Source organism: Epinephelus fuscoguttatus, linkage group LG6 (assembly GCF_011397635.1).
Source record: "Epinephelus fuscoguttatus linkage group LG6, E.fuscoguttatus.final_Chr_v1".
Taxonomy (NCBI): Eukaryota; Metazoa; Chordata; class Actinopteri; order Perciformes; family Serranidae; genus Epinephelus; species Epinephelus fuscoguttatus.
The window spans coordinates 32165757-32188164 of record NC_064757.1 but is presented as its reverse complement, the minus strand read 5'-3'; the positions used below and the strand labels follow the sequence as shown (position 1 = coordinate 32188164).

Sequence of the window (22408 nt, the reverse complement as noted above, 5' to 3'; positions counted from 1 at the left end):
AAAGGCAGCAGAACTTCACTGATGATACAGCGTTGACGGTATTTGGTGAGTCATAGACTGGGTGGACGCATTGCTGAGGCACTGACACGTCGCATCAGCAGCTGAGGGTTTTGGGTTCATGAGGAGATTACACAAGCTCAATTAAAACTGAGGCATGCAGCAGAAAGACATGGAAGTGTTGCTCCTTCACACTTCCTTACACAGGCGGTGGTTAGAGGTAGCCTTTACAGTAGGAGGTATATGTGATAATCAAAATCTTAAAGCTGCTATTATCAATTTTCTCTGCTGACAGTGGATCAAATTAATATGTGAATGTGAAAGGGGTTGCTCATAGTAATGAAGTAATTATCACTCTGCAGTTCCCCTCAGCTCCACAAAGTTTTATTGCATCTTACAGTTCACTGTTTTGGTTTTCTGGCCCAAAACTTTACTGTTTTTTGATTCACTCTCACCGCTCTCATCAGAGTTGTTTTCAGCTACAACGAGCAGGAAAAGCTCATATAACCCTGTAAACGTAGCCTGTATAGGAGAATAAACAGCTGACAGACACAGTTATCAATTAGCTGGTGATAGAACATTTACCTGTTAAAACAGCCAGATATTTTCCTAAGGAGTTAGTGGAGACCAAACCAGAGCAAAAAGTGACTGAGAACACTGGACTTGTGTTCATCAGTGGAGAGAGAAACTTGAGTCCAAATGAATGCTAATGTAGCTAACATGTTTCTTTAAACTTAAAGGTGATAACATGTCAGTGCTGTGTTTACACGTTCTCCCCAAGTGGCCAAAAAAATTGTTTAGATCTGAAACAAGTGGTCGATTAATCTATTAGACGAGCAATATAAAATAGCGATAGGTGATAATGAACTAACTAATCTTTCTGAACGATTCTTTTTAAGTGTCCGATATGTACAAGGTCAGCTTGTCAAATGTACGAGTGCTCATGAATCCCTGACTATTTCCATTCGACCACTCAGAAAGCAAGTGGGCAAAATCAGACTCAAGTCTAGACCCCCACCAGCCAAGACCAATTGTGCATTCATGTGCTCCTCGGTTGGTCGTTCTTCTGACTTCGGTGTGTTCATAAGTTTAAGTTTCAATGTGGAAACAACATGGAGGCTACAAAGAATCTGTGTTGTCTTTGTTTTTGTTTTGTGGTTTTGTAATCAGCGCTAGCTGTCAAATGTGCATGTACTCTAACGTAGTGTTACAGGGAAACTCACACCATATTTTGCAAGAAGTATAAGAACTTGTGAGGTTCAAAAGGTTTGATACATCTCCATGAATCAACTGAAAAGAACCAATACTGTGTGGAGAATAACTCTGCCCATCAAGAATAGAAAATAATTTGAGAATTCAAGAAAAATTGCCCAACAGTCTCAGATTCTTGGATATAAATATTTGATGCCTTACTTAATTAACATCTTAATTTAAAGATGTTACACTGGGTTGCAGGAAATTAAACTGGACATGTTTCAGTATTTTTTTGCCATTTTACAGACAAACCAGTTCATCAGTATATCTAGAAAATAATCTGCACATCAATTGTTGATGAAAATTAGCCGTTAGTTGCAGCTTTAAATCCGTTATTGCAGGTTTCACAGTATGTGACTCATTTAGCATTACAGAAAGACACAATGTGCTTATTGTATGTGTGAATGACTGCTCTTTCAATGCATTCATGATTCAGTTTTAGTGACTGAACACAGACGCTCATCCCTACCAGCCACTGCTGCGGTCACAGATGTGTTCTGTTAGACTGTTCTGTCATCCTGCTTCCTATCCTGATGCGATTTGCCGGCCTTAAATAGGGGCCTGCCTGCTTACCTCATCTGCCCATCACATCCGTTGACGTGGTGGCATCATTTTATTAGTACAGATAACGGCAGCACACCAGGATGCTGTAAACAGCCGCAGAGCAGCAGGTTGGACTCTCCTAACTCGACTCGACAGGACAATGTTCAGGCGCTTTAGAGCTGCAGGACATTTTTGCACTTACACAAGCTGCTACAATACGTAGGCCGCTGCACTGACAGCCAGCAGCAGGGCCGCATAAGCTGCAAATGACTCTCACTTTAGCACTTTCATAATTCAACACACCAGTCTCTGTCCCTGTCTTCCTTCGTCTTGCCACCAACACAGTCCACACAGCTACAGTCAGGAGGCCACAGTGATGTAGCCTACATTTGGCGCCACACATCCAACTAGGGCACCAGTCCATTTGGTCAATTAATGGCACACTTTGACACGCTCATACACAGCCTGGACCTTGGATCATAAATCATTGTGAAGTCAACAAGCAAGGAAGACAAAGAGTAATTATGGAGAGACTTTTCCACACAGCTTAGCGTTAATGACATAGCTGTGGAGTGAGAAAATGAATACTGCTGAATCTCTCACTGCTAAAACAATGGCTCTAAGATTCAGGCTTCATCCTCCACGTCTGCATGAATACCAGAGAAGTGTTAAAGAACTGTTTCGAGTGGAATAATCAAGATATTTTGAGCTTTTGCTCTTTTTCTCATGCAGTTCAACAGGCTGGTACCTCATCCCTGAACCCCGAGCCCAGACAGCAGACACGGAGCTGTAAATACCAGGCCAAGAAAAAAAGCTAAACAACTTGAGGCCCAAAGTCCTGGGTTTGCAAATTCCAAGCATTTTTCACTCTGCTGGAGCCACCTAGATTCACAGAGGGATATGATTGGGGCAGAGCCGGGATTTCACGGTAGAGGTGGAACGTAAAGCAGTCTGCTGCTTATCACTGTCTCAAGGCGAATGTTTCTTAGGAGATGTACAGATTAAGGGAAAGGTATGTGCTGCTAAAAGCAATTTGAACTAATAACCCAGACATTGCCAGGTACTGCACTGCCTTCCATCAGCGAGCAACAGTGTATGAGGCCTGTCAGTGAGGAGAGGAGCCTGGTCGCCTGCAAGCTCTCTTGGCCAGCACAGTTTTTTGGAGGATAAAGGATCTTTGGCTGACGAAAGTGGGGCTACTGGCCAGAGGAAGGGAGCAGAGAGAGAGAGAGGGGGTGGGGGTGCTTTTTTTCTAGTGAAAGGCCATTTCACTGCCTGCTGTTACCATAACAACAGGCTACAGAGGAGGGGAAGTGGAGGGGTGCGTCACAAACTTTCTCTTTTGGCTGCAAGACACCAAGCACTGGGGCTGCTATGGGACAATGATTATCAAAGACCGAACCAGAGATAAAAATAGGGGGGACCATAGTAGAAATAGTTCCTCAGACCAAATAACTGGCTGTTTTTCGTCACAGTTTGCAAAAGGGGCATTTTGTTTTTTGGTTGTTGTTTTTTTTTTTTGCTTCCACCCAGAGCCTGCCAACCAGCAGGGCCTTTGCTACTCTGTCATGTTGATGCTGATCATTTTTGAAGCTGCACAGATGCTCCTCTGGCATGAAACTACCAACAAGTAGAGCAGTGAGGCACATCAAATCAATATTACATTGATGCTGTAATATGAAACTAGATTTCATATGGGGTTTGGGGTTATTGCAATATCAAGATATTGCTCAAATTGTGTGTTTTACTGGCTGTGTTACAGCTTAGTGTTGCAGTTCTCTGAACTTATTGAACTGCTGTAAGTAAGTGAGTGCAAAATAAATGCTTTACTTCAGCTGAAAAGACACTGTCTTATAACACCTCATATTATCATTTCATTATCAATCTATTACAGTGATTTTAGTCAGAGAACATTTGCAGAGACGCACTGGCCGGTGTTGTTGTTGTTGTTGAAGGTTACAAAGTAGGAATAGGTTGCTGCAGGACATGACAACAACATGGTAGCCACAAAGCCTGAGTGCAAGAAGTGCCATTCAGGTCTCAGTTACAATGTTACCACCAACAGCTGAGCTCGGTGTCTGCAACATGAAGTGTCAAGGCACCGCAAAGACAGGGATTGAAAATGACAGCGGCGTTTTTCCACTTGAGAGAAAAACTGCAGCGTATCCACACACACTCACACACACATACTCACGCCGGTCCGCATTGGATCTGTATACGATCTGACTGGTCAATTTTTACAAGTCATCATCTGCCCGGCAGGAGAAAACTAGGCCTGTAGCTATATCGAGCACCACCCTGCAGCCCTATTTCAGATTCCATTTAAATGCGACATGTGCCGTTTGTGCGCGGACCTACATGGGCGAGGAGCTGCGCAAAAAGAAAAGAGCTGATGTTAATTTTAGGGCTTTTTCTGCGTCTGCTTACCTGCAGATGTTCCTGAAATCGTATCGGCAGTATCTGAGCCATTTCTGGAGGATTTCTCTTTCTGAAGAATCCGAGAAGAAGGAAAGGGGAAGGGGACAGTAGGAGGAATAGAGGTGATCTTGCCCTGATTGTGCCCTAAACGCCCCCAAAAGTCAAATATGATGGGCAGTAGTAGGTAGTCTGGGTGGCTTGCGTTGGTATCACACGAATCCAGTGACTGCTCCCATTCAGTAGCCCCCCTACACCAGTCCTGAATCAAAAACTCCGCACCTCCGCTAAGAAAACTAGTCCACTTCAACTACTACTGGTGCGTAAACCAGTTCCTCCACGAGCTTTGTGAAGATACGGGGCTGTCCTAAAAATCCAAGCTCAGTTACTGTAAGTGATGACTTATGATGAGCCTCCTGTGCTGTAGATCCTTTTTTCTTCTCAGAGCTGTCAATACAAGCGGTCGGATGTGCAGTTTGTACCCCTCCGCCGCAGCCCCTTCCCCCTTCCTTCCCACCAACTTCGAAATCAGGGCGCGTGACGAGCGCCCCACCTTTGCATGGTTTCTTCAAATTCACACACACATTCATCTTTCCAAAAAGTGTGTTGTTGTGGGGATGACGCATAGCTCTGTACCGGAGAGGACTGCTGACGTTTCAAAGTGTTTCCCAAGGAGCTGAAACTGCATCTTGTGACTTTTCTCATCTTCTCTCATCATTTCCATCATGCCTGCTGAGCAGCAGGTTGTGCACAAGTTAATAAAAATTGCTCTCTCAGAGTAAAACATAATTTCAGTCATGCATTGCACTTAATTTTCTCTTAACCCAAGCTTTCTGTCCTTACACAATGTTACATGCATATGATGTAGAGGCGGAGCTTGTGGGTGGCTTCAGGGGCTCCAGCCCCAAATGTTTCCTCAAAAGCCCCAAAATCTCTTGGGTTTTTAAAATACCTTTAACTTTGGGTCATTCTGATAATCTGATATGCCCATGTTGTTTATTTGACTATGCTAATCCCTAAAGAAATTTCATGTTATTAAGTAAATATTTTTCTGTTTGCCTCATATTTTATTATAGTATTGAACACATTTATGTTGGGGACCAGATTATTACAGCATTCAGTTCAATTTAAATCAATAGAACTTTAATCAGGCCAAAGGGAAATTCTTGTGCCAGCGAATCCTTCAAATTACACTAACAATAAGTACAGTAACCACAATTTTAACGATTCACAACCATAACAACCAGACAACCAGTTGGTTCTCCAGGTCAGGATCACTCACTTGGCCCAATTTTAGAACAACTGAATATTAAATATTTGGCAAAAATATACAAATATACAAGACAGAAGTGTTTTCAAGGAGCAGAAGCAAAAACCAGTGCCTAATAGAGTAACAATAGGAGTGAGATAAGTAAACTTACTAAAAATGATCTGAAATTGTGGAAAAAAACTAAAATGATGAAAATAAACAAAGTGTGTCTGATAATCAATGTTATATTGAATAGATATAACAATGAGAAGTAGTACTGCGCATGACTGAGAAAATTAAATTACACTACACTGACAGCTGATCATGATATTGAAGAATATTGCACATGATGTTGATGTTGAAGATACAATAGTATTGTGCCTCATATTAAGTAATAGTGCACCTAATCTTGGTGATTTTTTGTCAGTGTCCTTTGTTTCAGCTCTCCTCCCTATGGGAGTGGGAGGAGTTATACAGTTTGATGGCCACAGGTAGAAAAGATCACCTATGGCGTTCTGTAGTGCTCCTCGTGGTCTCAGTCTGTGTCTTAAACACTGATTATGTGAACTCTACTCTTAACACCTCTTGAATGTGTATACTTATTAAACAGACAATGCACATAATTGTACATACTTTTTTGTTTATTCTTATTCTTGTCTTTATTCTGTTGATGTACATATTGTAGTAACCATTATAGCACTAGATTAGACAGGGAAATGTAGCACAATGCACATATTTATATATTTTTACACACTTATAGACCCAGCACGGTGAAGATGTATATTTTATTCCTGCTATCTTAAGTACTAGTGTTAACATTGTAGCATAATACGCATTTGTATTTCAATTTTATTAAATAATTACGTGATATTTACATACTCTTATTTCTCTCTTATTCATTTCTGATTCTGATTCATAGTGTAACAAATGTAGGTGTCAAGATTAGTTTCTGCCAAATTTCTGCCCTACCTATGTTATGTAACATAAAAATAGTAACATCAGACAATTTTTGCCACTTTTTAGGGTGCAACAATCAAAATTAGTCATCTTTAACATTTGTTGTGTTTTGCTTTTAGAACAAAGAGAACAATTAGATATAAAACAGGATGTAGGCTTTACAAGAAGATTTTTTTCCTTGGCAACTATCATGTTTTTCCCAAACAATGTACATATTTTTTGGCGTTCTGTTATCTCAAATGGTTGGAAAAATAGTGCATATAGCTGCTGTAAATGGGGGGAAAAGTGCCCCCAGACCCTCTAAGTAAATGGTTCCCAACTGGTGGGTTGAGTCCAAAAGTGGGTCGTGGGTCCATTTGTGATTTGTGAATGTGTTAAGTTTGTAAAAAAAAAAAAAAAAAAAAAAAAAAAACCTTATTTTGAAGTACAGTGAATTTCCAGCACAGAGCTTTTATTTTGAAGTGCCATTTCCTGCTGTCAAGTGAGTAACTAACGGACAGCGACTTGATAGATGGTTCTTCTCAAAATTAAGGAAGAATAATTGAAGGCATTTGAATTGAATTGAACTTTAATTTCAAGGACACTACGTCATCGAGTCCTGCCGAAGGACAGTTCCAATGTCAAGGGTTCTTCGAAATCTACTAAGGACAGAGTCTTTCATTCTGAGAGTTCTCAAGGATTCATGTGTGTATCCTCAGCAGGCATAAAATACCCACGCCTGGAAGCACCTTGCTCATGTGTTCCAATGTGTGCTCACTGAATGCTAGGAAGGAGTCTTGCCTGGCCTCTGTAGGGCCTGACTTGGAAGGACCCATCCTACCAAGTACGCATCCTTGACTTTGAGAGGCACTGAGAGACAGCAAACTAGCTCGACGACATGACCAAATGCAGGTACGGCGCTGAATGTATTAAACTGTGTGGACCTTGACCTAATGACTAACGCCATGGCTGGACCAGCTGGGAACCACTGTTCTGAGTTTGGGTTGAGCCCTGAATGTTTACAATGTCTGGCTCCACCCCTGACATGATGAGACTCTATGGTCACACTTTTACATATGGAAAACAGTGCCAAATGCAGTGTTTAAGAGTCATAACCTTTAAGACTGTCAGCTGTCAGTTTGCGGTGGTCCGAAAATGACTTCCTTTAAAAACCAACAAAGGCCTTTAGACTACTGATGATGAGTCAGTGTTACATACAGGATGTGGACAGCGCAGAAATTATCTGAAATCAAAAAGCTACTGTTCCAAAGGATCTGACTCACGCAATACAGTTTGAACTTCCTCAAATGATAACTGTGGTTAAGTTTTGTACTAAAGGGCAGAATTAGGTGCTGTAGAGACATTTATGATCACCCCGGAAAGTCACAAGTTTATCCTCTCGATACACAGAAAGTTGTAACATATTATTAAAAAAACTCATTGTATTTACAGTCAGATTAAGTTTGTTTATAAGACTAATAAAGCAGAAGATACTGTACATTAAGTCCCCTTATTTACCCAATGATAAACCAGTGGCAATACATCACCATGACATTCTAATTTATTAATCATATTTCTGAATGAAAATCTCTAACTCGGGGCGTTCTTGTGGCTTTAAGATGCTCACCATGTAATTGAAATGTTCAGCCAGGGATTTCTGCTGCATGCCATCTCCCACATCTCCCTCCCTTCATTTCCTGTCTCTGTTTGCACTGCCTAATAAAGGCAACATGCCCCCAAAAACTATGAAATAAAAACTACAACCTAAAATAGAGATGAGTCCTAGTGAGTGAATTAAAAAGACTTCATTGCTACTTTAAAGTGACTCTGCAAGATATAGATGGTGAGCTGCTGTGCTGTATGATGCAGATCATGCAATGTTGCTGGGGTTCAGGATCTTCAGATTATATTAGTTTTGATCCCAGCAGTAATCCTGTAACAGTGCTACAAGATGCACACCCACCTGCCAAATTACACCGGCTCCAGGAAGTTATTTAGTACTCATTTACACCAGCGGCCCATGCAAATAGAGTTACAGCTGAACGAGATTCTGCACTTTGAGCCTCGCTGAAATCTACCGCACGATTAGACGACTTTAAACTGTGTTATTAAAAACACAAGTCAGCCCTTAAAAATGAAATACATTATATGATGATGCTCGCTCTGTTAGTGTTTTGATTAGTTTCAGGCAGGTTATAGCCACACTTTGACTTCTACTGATTATTTTTCAAGGTGGAAGACTTGCTGGCCCACTTAATGAGCTGTCAGATTTAATTTTCAATTAAATTTTATTTATAAAGCCCAATATCACAAATCACTATTTGCCTCAGAGGGCTTTACAGCATACAACATCCCTCTGTCCTTGGACCTTCAAGACAGATAAGGAAAAACTATCAGGCTCAGGATTGGTAGATGGGGCACTAGAAGGTGGTTTCACTTTGACAGGAAGCAAGTGTAACCAGCAGCATCTGGTCAGGGGTCACTGAGAGGCAGTTCACACACACATACACACACACACACACACACACACACACACACACACACACACACACACACACAGCTCTGTGTCTCAATTATAGCCTCAAACTCTCAGCTCACTGATGAAGATCCACCACAAGTTGAGGCTTGACAACAGAGGAGGTTTGAATATACTCAAAGGACTTCAACAAGCATCGACCATTCACAATGTACTAAATCTGGCCTCAGGGCCAAATTTGGCCCACGACAGGGTGCCAGATGGCCTGCCAACCATTTTCTAATTCAAAATGAAAATAAATTGATTTACACTTTTTTTTTTTTGTACTTTAAATGTAATAATAATGTAAAATGTAAAAATGGTGGCAGGGGAGGATCTCACAGACAGAGGTCCAGGCTGTTCATTTATATACTAATTTTTCATGTTTGTTTATTAAATCACCCCTGGCCTCCTGTAATTTTGCAAAAGTGGTTCCCAGGCAAGTTGAGTGTCCCTGATCTAAACCACACACACACCACAGGAAGTCAAATAAATGTTTTGGTTCCGGTTAACTGATGGTAACTGATCAACAACAGGAAATATAGGGAACTGTTGTAAAACAAATACAATTAAATAATGTAAAGCAGGAACATTTTGACTTTATATTGCACAATATCTACAATATCGCACTGACAAGGATGCCTGTAACACACAATGTATATTTAAAAACAAAGTAATCAAACTAAACTAAACTTCGAAAGAAAAATACACCCCAAACCTGTACTTGTGACTAAAATGACTAATTCATGGAAACATTTATCTCAACAGTTCATCACACATGACTTCACAGTGATAATGAAAACGAGCAGAAGGCACAAAGATTGATGCACACTGGAAGGCTATTGTGGTGTGGTTTCATATCTTCTAACAGCAGAAATACACAGTTTCTATGATTAAGAGTCAGCGATACAGTCAACTGATAGCAACATCATCACTTCTTCATCCAAAGGCAGAAACATCCAGGCTAAATGACTGTTACAGTAATACAGTGACACATTTTCCTTTTCAGTAGAGAGCAGTTAACCTTGTGCAGTCGTTGCTGAAGTGATGACAGAGCAGGAAAATCACTTCGTCAAACTTTAAGTTTATGCTGTTGTCAGCTGAGTTAAACCGTTGGAGCAACTGTTTGTGACATTTACGTAATCTCTGCTAATATTTCAGTGCATTAAAATTTTGGATTGTCTATATCAATCTATAAACAAAATAAAGAAACAGTGCTTTTAGCTGTGTGACTGATTTCATTTCTGAGTTGTAGTTACACTTTGGTGACACACAGTAAACTTTCAAACTGTGCAGTTATCCTCAAATAACCCACATGAATACAGTGTGAGAGAAGCTCCTAGTCCTGTGGTTTAAGGCCGTGCAGGGTGGGTTAAATACGCTGTGTGCTTGGCGTGGCTCTTGCTGTCTATCAAAAGCAGCTGGTTATTCTTGTGGTGAGAAATCATCTCGTTGAGGGTGCCAAAAATCTGAGAGGGAGAAAAAGATAAAGGGAGAGAGGTGATTAAATGAAAAGTCTTCCAGAATCCTGTCGTCTCCCTCATGTCTCCCTCATGTCTCTCTATCTAATTTGCCCTCACCTCTTCATTCTTCTTGCCCTCTTTTCCAAGGGCGTAACCTTGTGTGTCCCCCAGGAAGCGGATAGGAATGTTGTACACCTTCTGCTGGTAGAGCACAGCGAGGGTGTACGGCTGTCGGGTGCTTTGGGCTGAGCTGTGTCGGATGAGAAAGGCACCGTCCTACAATGAGGAAAAAGAGGAAAATCTGAGACTGACACAAAGAATCAGGAAAAAATAACACATTTAGGGTTTGATAGGAGATTGTGGGCTAAAAGAGAACAAGTAAGTAAAAATAAAATGGTTAAAAAATTGAGGTCGCTACACAGTATGCAGAGTAAGTGGTGGTAATGGAAAGAAAATCACAGTTATGGAAGCCCTGAAGGTGTCTGACTCAGATCTGGCTTTTATTCGAGAGTCAGCAAAAACATGCACTCAGCAGATTTTCCTATTGTCTGTGCAACACCCTCGCCGTAAGCCCTTGTATTTGCTCGGTTGACTCTCCCATCATTAAGTGATTATTATACCGTTAAATGAAACATAAAACTGTTTGGCTGACCTTGTTGACCCTCAGTAAGAGATCCTCAGCTGCCTTTCTGTTGCAGTCTCCAGCAAACCATTCTTTGTCCTGTAATGGGTTAGAAACAGAAATGAAAGTGTGTAATACACATCAGAGATTTAAAAAACTATTTAAACAGAAGATGATTAACAAATCTAAAACTGCAGTATGAACACCAAAGTGTACATGGAATGTGTTTGGTATTTTTGGGTAGACAATATGCCTATATAATGTATATATACTTAGTTTCTGTCAACTAAACTAAACTAATATGACATACATGTATTGACAACAGTAAACCACTAACGTGTGTTAGATTTTCTGTGTGCAGGTTGATACCATACCTTGTTTCCACATTGTTTGGTTGCCCTCACACCACCAGAGGAGGCTTACAACAGACAGAAAACATGTCATGTGTTTTTCCAGGTTTGGGAAATCCGTACTTGGCATCAGCCAGATGGTTAAAAAGACATATGATTCATGCAATGTTTGGATTACTTTACAAGAAGAATTTAAGCAGACCTCGAGTGATCACAGTCATCCCTCAGGATTAATAAAAAAAAATAACTTTTTGGGGAACAAAAAGTGAGCTTACCCACAAGCTTAGTGTCTGCCATAGGAGGATTCAGAGGGCTGGAGTAAAGACAAGAAGGCTAATGTTATACAGTGAATTTAATTCTGATATAAGTGTGCATTTGCAGATGAGGTTAACTGCAAAAAAAAGCTGGAAATTAACTGAAATTTTTCTTTATAAATGGATATGTCACCCATAAAATGACCCTTTTATTTGTCAGTTATTCCTGCTGTGTTACCTTAAATCTCTTAACATCTCTGTTTTTCTGGCATGCCTCTGATGAACGAAGAATCCAAAAACAGCTTGCCTTTTTGTCTGGCAAAAAGACTTGGATTATGCTGCACGAGTTGTGTAAGAGTTTGTAAACAGATGTTTTGATATAGTTTGCTGTTGTTCAACGTGGTGCCAGTTTACTTCCATTAATAAATGTTTGCCGTTTTTGGATTCTTCGTTCACCAGGGCATCCTTAAGAAATCGACATGAATAATGTAATGTATAAATGGCGATTTATGGGTGACATATTCCTTTGGCGCTTTTAACTGATGGTTAATCCAACAAACCTCTCACCCTATTACCTGGGTTTGGCTTCCTTCAGGTTTGCTGGCAGAGGGGGCTTAAAACTGGGGGTTGGTGGAGGGGGTTTGGTAGGAAATGTGGTACGTCTTACTTCAGCTGAAGGAGCTATAGAGACAAGATATGATCATGATCAAAATAATTACTTTTGGATGTGGTTTGTACTGATATTTGATAAGTTTTAACGAGCAGAGAACGTGGTCTTTACCCATTTTTAGCTCATTTAAGGAGGGCAAGAATGAATTCTGAAAAAGGGAAATAAGAGTTACTGCTGTGTCACACTGGTGAGTTTAATTTCCTACGAAGGAAATGGAAATAGAGTAAGAATGAAAACTTCCATTTCTAATTCAACCTCTATCTTGACAGTCTTACTTTAAATGAGGACGGAGCTTAGCATAAGGAAGTGATAAAACTAAGCACTGAGCTGAATACACAGACTCACAGACTGAGCTCTGGGAACCGGAGGCTTCTTCCTGCAGATTAGAGAGAATGTTAATTTTCATTACATGTTTAGTACCAGGAATTTACTGTGTAGTGCCACTAATATATCTGACACATTTGCATTTTGCTGCAAAAACACAGCAGCATCATTGTCTGGTGTGACATGGACTATGAAGCTATGCAGATAGATTATATTACTGGCGCATATCAGCATGCTATGGTTAGGCAGTAGTTTGAAAGCTGCTTTGATCCGGGCTGACATGCACTTACATGGAAATGGGAGAGGGTACAAGGGCTGTCTTGGGAGATAGAGACATCCTTACTGGCCCACGAGAGGGAGGAGGGCAAGCTGAGGAGTGGGAGGAAAGGAAATTATCATTTTTATTGGACTTTTCATCATGTGGAAAAGAAATGTGCTGTCTGACCATCACTCAGATCAAAATCTGTTCATAAAAACATAAACTCCAGAGCTAGTTCTTGTGAGGTGTGATGCAACCCACCAGCTGTAGGCTCTAAATACAGGTCGTCATTATCTTCCTGAAACACAAAATGACAAAAACATAATACACAGGAATATACATATTTATAAACATGGAGAAATGTGCCAACAGCTGGTCGAGCTTTCCTGTGGATGCCCACTAATGAAGCGTAGCATCACAGTTGCATTAGTTTCATTCATGCTTCATAATGACTGGCTCATTCATACAGTAGCTATGTGGCTGGTAGCATCCAATCATATTAATGTGAACAGCATGGCCATTATAACCCATTATACCCACTCTCATACAAGGCCCTTTGCTGCCTCCTCTTTATGTGTGAAGTTTTGGGTAATGTGATTTATCTATCATATCATACCTGTTCTTCATTTGGATCCAGATACACATCTGAAAAGCAGAGAGAAAATACTGGCAATGAGCTGTGTTGTTGTGGTGTAATGCAAGCCTCTGGTGATGGCGCATGACCCCCAAAGGCTTTTGTAAGTGACCACAGTATGAGAAAGAGTTAAAAGGACAGTTCGCCCCAAACTCAGATCTTCCCAGAAATTATGACCCAGTTACTAAAGATAATCCACAGACTTTGTTGTGAATAGTTTCATGTAGGAACTATTTTCTTTCTACTAAACTACACCCCTAACTGCATCACTGCACAAAAGGAAATGTGCGTCTGCCCTTGGATGAGGGGCTTGTGCCCTGGACAGCATGAGATGTAAACATTAATGGCGTCCACCTTGTCTAACCTGTAAAGTTGGCTAGCTCAGTGGTGCTAGGTGAGCCAGCAGTAGATGCACATTTCCTTCTGCGCAGTGATACGTTTGGTGGGTGTAGTTTGGTAGAAAGAAAATAAGTCCTACATGAAACTGCTCACAACCAAGGGACAACCTCCAAGGTAAAAATAAATCTAATGCGGAAGTGCCAAAAACTGCAGTTCCTCTAATGGCACCCTGGGGGCTTTTTGGGATTTTTATATAACTCATCAGTTTACACTTTATGAAGGCTTAGAATTCCACATATTCAAGGTCGAGGCTGCTTGAGTGACAGTCTGTATGCAAGGTGTCACTACGGCCTATGAGTCAGACTGACCCCTCGTTCTTCCACAGCGCCAGCCTCTCATCCAAAAATCCAAAGGAGATGGCTGACATGTCGAACTGAAGGCTTCAAAACATCAAAACATTCAAAGTCCACAAAGCAATAGGTTATGTCACGGTAGCCACGTCCATTATGTTACACAATCTATGCTCACGACAGGGTCTGTGGATTATCTTGAGTGACCAGGGAAATTACCTTTGAGTTTTTCAAATGTATTTTTATTTATATATTTATTCATTTATTTGGCACTTTCAGCACCACAAGCTGAGTGCCATCTAGTTCCAAAATATTTGAGAGAAGTCATTCATCTCTACGGCTGATATTTCCAACACTCGGCAATTCACATACAGTGACATACAGTCAAATAGAGGTGACCAGAGAATAATCACAGGTGGAGGCATTTAATGCAGTGTAAAAGGAAAAAAGTAGACTTTAAGAACACGTAATTAGACAGAACTGGAGAAGACTAAACATTTTGTGATAACTCAGCAGAAGTGCTAATCTTCTATGTTATTGTGGAGATGTGATGTATTGATGGGGCAGAAGGCAAAGAGGTAGAAGAAGACTTAGGTGGAGCAGGTAACTGAGAGTTTCTTCAGATCTAATAATAATTTTTATCCTGTTGTCTTCTTCACTGCAGCAATAGGAAATGATTCAGGTATTCATAAATGTGTAATAGAGGGATTTCTACAAGCAGTTGCAACAGTGGGACACTGAGAAAAATTCAAGCAGATGATCCCAGTTTGCTCATGACCATCAAGATGTGGACAATTAGGCAACACCACAGAGGGCGGAAATAATCTTCTAGTGAGGTGACACAATATGACAAGTTCCTTCCCTTTTAAATGTCTTAATATTGGAAACATTTTGCTGCAGTGTGATGCATGCTTGGTGTTCTTGCGAATCACACTGCAAATGAGTCTGAGACGCTGAGGGTGCAGCTCAGTGGCACTACACCAGGTGGCACTCTCATCCTTGTTTCAGTCACAGCTTCAGTCTCTGCTGAACTGCTCAGTTCTGCTTGTGTTTATTTATTCCAAACAAACTGTTGTTGGTGCTGTAAACATTAAACAAAATTCTTGATTGTGCGCCATGAAGATTCTTCCTTGGGAGAGCTCAGTGAGACAACAGGTGTGCAGCAACAATGCAAAGTCTTCCATGGGATGGGCTTATCAAATGACTGTATTTCTGTCAGTAGCACATGACTAATAAAAACAAATATTTATTTAAGTATATGTGTGTGCCGTGTCACCTCCTTAATACATTTAACTTCCCCTCAGTCAACAGTTATTTACAGGCTGATGAACCACTTCTATGAAAAGCTTATTAGTGTTGATGGAAATGATTACTGCACCTTCCTCAGTGTTGGATGCAGGGACTGGAGCTGGAGCAGAGGGGACCGGTGGAGGAGGCATCAGCTTTCTCCCAGGCTTCTCACTTCTGTCTATCTCAGGTGCTAAACAAAAGCAGGTTAAAGAGATTAAGAGAGGTGGGTTAAACAATGAATGAACAAAATTAGCAAATGCATTGTTTGTGTAGCTGCAACAAACACAGATGACTGACTCACGTTTCTTAGTTTTGGGATCATGGAAGAAATCCTCAGAACGTGGTTGAGGTTTCTGGATAAAAAATCGTTTAATTAAAACAAATGCAGCATCTTTAAACATAGTGTAAACATCTTCGACTGATTCAGAGACACGTAGACAGACTTCCAGGACACTAAACTGTTGTTACCAAGAGATTGACTGGTCTGGGTGGTGGAGGAGCAGCCTGCCTCTGTGGAGGAGAAGGATTGGACGTCCTCTCTGCAAAAAGTAGCATCAAATTGTCAGAGTTCTCTATGTTGGATAGGGCTGTAAAATGTTTTATACTCTACCCTATCTGCAGTAAAAACTCAGCACAGAGCTGTTACCCAGATAAACGTTTTCCTCCACTTGTCTCTGTGGGACTTTCACAGCCGGACGCTCACAGGGAGGCACTTCATACATGTCACCTTCCTCATCATCCTGCCATTAGAAGATATAAAGTATAACTATTTCAAATGTGCATTTTCAAGAATAACCATCACCACATAAATACTGAAACATTCAGTTTCAATTTAATGAAACCATAGCTAACAAGACCGGAAGCCTCATGTCTGCACTTTACCATACATTGTGTGCAACAGCATGAAACTATGCAGGAAATCTGCCGGAGTCATATATCAGTAACATCGCTTTGGTTGATGAGTAACAGGCCAATGGAAAAATTATATTGTGTTATATTTGGATTAAAAAAAGTAGTCACACAACATGTATTGTCATAGAGAGGAGGATGGCCAGTAATGAGATAGAACAGACCAAAAAAAGATGCAACAGAGCTGATGGGAAATGTGGTGATGAAGTCATAAGAACGAGTAAAAGATGTTTGGAGAGGACCTGTTGTGCTTATTTTCAGGTTCATTCTTGGATTTTGTGTTTCTACTAGAACACGTTTACATGCTTCAATAGTCAAAAAACACTTTATTTTCCTTATACTGTCTGTGCTGGAACACCTGTATCCACCCTCTGTCTGAAACGCTCCGTTTTAGCGCCTGTCTCTTTAAGCTACCCTCTTGAAAAAAACAACCCATCTGCTCTGATTGGTCAGAGTTTCCAGGTCTTCAGTGTCTTGGCATCTCTGCACTGTCACTGACAGCCTGGGAATGACTGTCACAGAGAATAGCAGCCCTTTTTAACACTTCGAAAAGGCCTCTGATCGTAACTGGACATGTTCCAGCAGGATTTTGATGCAAACCCTGGGAGAAATTAACAACCTCAACAACCAGGATTACATGTTTCCCTGATGTTAGCATGTAGCTTCATTTAGCAGTGCAGGCTACAGAGCGTAATCACTTGCAGGAGATAGAAATTCAGCGCACCATAATGTCATACTGTAGACTGTGTGTGTGTGTGTGTGTGTGTGTGTGTGTGTGTGTGGAGTTTTCCGAATAGTAGGTAGGACACCTGAGGTTTTATACTCACAAGGATCACCTCTTCATTTGTTTACCTAATTATTTGAATGTTTGACCACATGTAATGTGAACATCCTTCACTGTAACGTTATAAGAATACATAATACGGAAAAGCATAGGTCCCCTTTAATAATGCTACATGTAGCACCTTTAATTCAGGAGCTTGTTGTTTTTCTACTTACAAATTCATCCTTTGGCCACGCAAATTCTGCATTGTTATCTGTGGAAAAAGACATTTGTAGGTAATTAAGTCTGTAATAGAGTGTGAAACAAAGAGAAATGAAAACATTTTCCCGTAGGTCTAAATCTTACCTGTCCTCCTGGGTGGAGCTGGAGGTCCACTGTGTCTGACGGAAATAATGAGAGGTAAGATGCTGCAGTACTGTTTTATTTCATGTATAATACATTAACAGCGACACTAATGAGACTTAGCTAATGAGCACAACACTTACAGGTTCTTCAGTTTTCCAAAGAAGGTCTGAAAAACACAGAAGCCTCAAGTGAGTATCCAGAGATTTAACAAATACAAAACAAACTAAACTGCATACCAGGCTAGTAATCATTTACTTTTAGTTATTTATCAGCCTCATCATCAGGCCTGAGTCAGTGGCTGCTTTTCTGGAAGGTCATGCATTGCACAAAGGGGCTTTTTTTAGTAAGTTTTTAGTAGCAAGGTGATGAAAAAAAACAAAGTATAAGTATAAGTTAATTCACAATCAATGCTGCTTTGAAGCATTGATTCACGGACATTATCAGCTGAAACAGAAAAGTTCATTAGCAGGAATGTACAGTAGCGGTTGGCAGAGGAGGCGGAGATAAACACACACATCAAACAAAATCAGGAAGCAGTATCTGTTTTCCCACAGTGCCAGGCAGCCATAGAGGAAGTGTTGATGTCAAGGTAATTACTGTAGGCGGACAGACTGCAGAGTTTCTATCTCCCACACCAAATGTCAGAAAACTGTTGTTTAGTGTTGATAAATGAGGAGCAGGTGCGAGGTAATAAAAAAAGAATGAAGAGAACTACGTTACTGTGCTGTTGCAGTATTTACAACCTTGAACTCTCACAGTCATTCCAAAAATAGCTGCATGTTAATGTTCTGCTTTGTGTCAACCTGCTGTGACTTCTCTCTGATGAACCACCTGTAAAGTCTCACAGAAAAGTGTTAGCAGCGAGCTGAGTGAGGAGGCCAACAGGAGGAAAAAGGAAGAAGTCACGTTACCATGAAGTGAAATCTGATGCAAACAAGGACAAGACTCACAGAGCATCATTCAAATGTTCACTATTCAGACAATAGAAGTAGTGTCTGGGAGATCACAAACACTTGTATTAGATATTAACAAAATAACCAGCTGCAGTACTATAGTTATGAACTGTTATACTTGAGACGAGAGGAAGCTATTATATAATAATATGCATGCTGAATATCAGTTATTAAACTCCACAGCAGATGTAAGGAAAGTATTCATAACTAATAGTCTACAGTATTTTTCTGTTTTTGGTTAAATTGGCCAAACACTGTGTACCTTAAACATGTATTTCCATTGACAGATAAATATTCATAGGGAGAGGACTGTGTTTGCAATGTCCACACTAGTTTTAATGTATTCACACATCTTAGAATGGATCTTACCGATACTGTTTGAATTTGTTTTCAACATGTGAAAGTGCAGGGAACGCCTCCAGCCACGAAACATTTTATCTACATGAACTGTTGACACTAGACAAGGAGAATTTGAACTCGTATCAGACCAGCCAAAAGGCTCACAAGAAACCGTAGGCTGTTTTTTTAAGATTTGTGTCTTCAGAACCCCTCAGAGAATACAACTCTGTAGACAGACATCACTTATACAAAATGATTTCTGTGTTATGTTACAAAAAAAGGTAGAGAGTGAAAACTATCTGAGCAAACATGTTCAGACGTATTCTCAAGGGTTTTTTTTTGTGACTCAGTGGAATCTCTTTCAGGGCCCCTGACAAATTTGGGAACATCTGAATGAGACTAAATAATCAAACGTCCAGTGTGTGGTTTAGGATATGTTAGTCAAAATGGAAAATAAAAGCATGTTTTCGTGAGTGTATGATCACCTGAAAATAGAAACTGTAGTGTTTTTGTTTCTCATAGAATGAGTCATTTATATCTGCATAGAGATCAGGTCCTTGTCTAGGGAGTCCACCATGTGTCACCGCCATGTTTCTACAGTAGCCTAGAGCGTACCTCCCAAACACTGGCTCTAGATAGGGCCATTCATGTATTCGCATTTTCCCCTTTTGCATTGGCCACCGCAGTTAGCAGCCCATTTACAACGCGTGTGTCAGAAAAACACTTTTTTTCCCCGTGAAATTGCTGCTTCAGTGTTTATGCCGGTTTAAATCACGGGGTTCATTTGTTTTGGGAAGGAACAGACCTCTGTCGATAATTTTACTCCTGGTAAAAACCTCCTTAATAATGAACACTGAAGGAATTCCATCCGGGAGAAGTTTCAGCTGGGTGCAATGTGCGCTTTTTGCCACTAGATGCCACTAAATCCCCCTTAAGCTTACACAGTGTTCCTGTAAAACTATTAAAAATTACCAGCAGCATTAAAAGTTAAAATAAACAAACTCCACTCAGAATTTTTCATATCAGTAAGTACATCTTTCCCTGCCTGACAACATTTCTAACACCATCTCTGAGTGAACAACAACACCTTTTTTAACTCCTGCATGGTCATGTTTACTGAGAAAGAGTCTGAAATGCACTATGGGAAAGTGACAGCAACACGTACACTACACAAATAACAATGTAGTTCAAGCTAACTATGAAGCTTGAGATGCTAAATGCAAGTATTTAGAAGTGAAAGTATTTGGTTGACCTGAAACAAATAATATATGTATGTTTTTGTTGTTAGATTTTGAATTTACTTGAATATGATACACTTTAGGTATATTTAAAATTAAAAAAAAAGAACATAATACTTCAGAAAAACTTCAAAAATAGCTCCTGTATCAATTGTGATTCAATTTTGTCATGGAAATTGTAGTAAATTCCACTGAAACATGTTTGATTTAAATCTAATTAATTTAACTTAAAGTCAACTAAGAAACTGATTTCATGGAAGACTGTTAACAAACATGAAAGATAGTTTAGCAAATATCTTTGACCTTTATTCTAGAGTAGAGCACGTTGCTTATATCTGTGGGTGTATCACTTTTAGGTTTTGTGCAAACACAAGTCATCTGAGTTATTTTTAGTGTTTACTTTCATACTCTCACACGATCACAACTTTTAACAAAGTATCTGCCATCATATGTTTCCCCTATTCAGAACTGCCCGAGAGAAAAAGAAATAAACATGGAAGGTTTAGAGGGCTAACGTTACTACAACTCTGCCATTGACAACAACTGCTCACTTCCTTCTCACTCCACCCAAAGCTGTCAGAATGTGAACCAAAATATGACAAAAACAAAACAGTACTTTACCATTGTCATGATTTGGGGTCAAGTCTCGCAGCTCAAGTCATGAGGAAATGTCTTTATTTCGGTCCTTGGATGCAAATGGTTGTGAAGACTGAAAGTGAGCGATACAGAGAGAATGTGAAGATCAGCTCTAACTGATCTCATTTGCATTTCCTACCTGTGTCACACAGACAGCCTCACCTGCTGCTGGACTGTCTGCCTTTAAAAGAGCTACAGGCTGCACAGCTCAAACATGACTCCAAATTTCCCTACTGTAAACTGCCTATGGTCGTATAACAAACTGAATTTTATATCATTTGCTGCTACTGGTAAATAACATCCCCTTTGTGCTCCATCTGCAATCAGAAGGGGAAATTAATGATTAACCTTTGATACACATGCATGCCATTAATTAGGCTCAGTAAACTAAGCTGTCACTGAGAAGGAAACACACAAAAACTGCAAGAAGTGAACATTAATAACACTACAGTGTGTCCAGAGTGTGTTCAAAATGCAACTGTCTTTTATTTGGCACGCCTAACTACATATAACATGCAAAATAACAACATCAAGACCTGCAGCCTCAAATATGATCACAGAGTTGAGTCAACACATCGTTAAAAGTTTCAACTGGACATCAAAACCATCATGAAAGAAAGATTTATTGCAGGACTGTTGTTTTTGACTGCATTAGGTTTGGCTGGGTGTACCTAATAAACTGGCACCTGATGTTCTCTTTTTGACAGCAAGGCAGCTTGTTATTTATCTCTGGACAATTTTAATGCTGAATTAAAGGTGAAAATATCTGTATATCACCTGGTCTGTTTGTTTTGGAGAGGAAGAGACCTCTGCAGATAATTCAGCCCCTGTTAAAAACCTCCCGAGCAAAGAACACTGAGGGAATTCTAATTGGGTGAAGTTAAAGCTGGTTGCAATTTGCAATCCTTATGACTAGGTGCCAATAAATTCCCTTAAATCTTACACACTGGACCTTCAAGTTACCAGAACACAACAAACGAAAAAAGGCCAAAAACAAGGATTAAAAAAGCCAAGTGTTTCATATGACATCCATCACTGTACCCTTTGTGAAATGATATTAAGGAAGGGGATCCCCTTAATTAAATCAGCCTTTCATTCAAGGCCAATAATAGTCCCTGAACTTTTTTAAAGACATTCTCTTTCCCTGATATTTAACATGTCAGCCTCTCATTTGATGCCATTTTACACAGTTGTTCCATCCATTCATTGAAGCTAATAACACTGACTAATATCCTGTTCTTAAAGTCACTCTGCACTATGTTACTGTGGCCAAAAAGCCAAAGTCTCTGGTGTTTATCAGTGTCTTGGGCTCCGGTACTAAAGCAAGTATGCACAGGGGTTGGTTCTAACTTAATTAGTTGTACTTTTAAGATCTTACTTATAAAAATAACAAGCTCATAACTTACTTTTTGTCACTGTTATGCACTTAAGTACCTGTAGCTTCCCCACATGTCCACCAGGTGTCACTGTGGGCTCTATTTTATTCCACATGGGATATAAGTGCAGTACAGTACAACCAGAAATTGTCTAAGGAGGGCATAAAATGTAAATTTATCTTAATTTTATTCCCAGTTATGCTTTTGTTTGAATTGTTTTTTTTAATCCATGATTTTATGGCCATTTATTTTCTATATTTTGATAATTAGCATGAGTTTGTTAGAATGGGAACACTGTAACTTCCATGTTTTATAGATTAATTGAACCTTGACCTAAACCTTGAACAAAATACTTTCCAGTAAG

The 22408-nt window shown here is 40.0% G+C and overlaps 2 protein-coding genes across 5 annotated transcripts in view; both read right to left on the bottom strand.

Moving 5' to 3' along the window:
- Positions 1–4656, bottom strand: part of cltcl1 (clathrin, heavy chain-like 1) — a 36424-nt gene extending 31768 nt beyond the window's left edge. For all 3 annotated transcript variants that reach the window (XM_049578211.1, XM_049578212.1, XM_049578213.1), the window contains exon 1: positions 4222–4656. In XM_049578211.1, coding sequence (XP_049434168.1) covers positions 4222–4263 — 42 coding nt within the window. In that variant the 5' untranslated portion in view covers positions 4264–4656. The remainder of the gene's footprint in view (positions 1–4221) is intronic.
- A 4442-nt stretch (positions 4657–9098) lies between these two features.
- si:dkeyp-117b11.1 (B-cell linker protein) lies at positions 9099–20966 on the bottom strand. 2 transcript variants are annotated; one of them, XM_049578231.1, is made up of 20 exons: positions 20831–20966; positions 20654–20741; positions 17643–17668; positions 17503–17537; positions 17373–17410; positions 16111–16204; positions 15933–16003; positions 15766–15817; positions 15553–15654; positions 13468–13496; positions 13113–13149; positions 12883–12961; positions 12614–12644; positions 12380–12416; positions 12174–12279; positions 11620–11657; positions 11369–11412; positions 11025–11093; positions 10490–10648; positions 9099–10378 (listed from the first exon to the last, which is right to left on the bottom strand). In XM_049578231.1, the coding sequence occupies exons 2-20, from the start codon at positions 20660–20662 to the stop codon at positions 10262–10264; spliced, it is 1173 nt and encodes a 390-aa protein (XP_049434188.1). In that variant the 5' UTR covers positions 20663–20741; positions 20831–20966; the 3' UTR covers positions 9099–10261. The 2 variants fall into 2 exon arrangements, with proteins under 2 accessions (XP_049434188.1, XP_049434187.1); XM_049578230.1 differs by lacking the exon at positions 20831–20966 and having other exon boundaries at positions 20654–20809.
- Positions 20967–22408: the final 1442 nt, after the last annotated feature.

Bases quoted from the DNA above. Each gene is read 5' to 3' on its own strand.
- si:dkeyp-117b11.1 (XM_049578231.1), bottom strand. The intron at 15,655-15,765 runs GTGAGTCAGTCA...GCTTTTGTTTAG, and splicing joins TGATCCCAAAACTAAGAAAC to CACCTGAGATAGACAGAAGT. The intron at 11,094-11,368 runs GTATGGTATCAA...AACCCATTACAG, and splicing joins CCAAACAATGTGGAAACAAG to GACAAAGAATGGTTTGCTGG.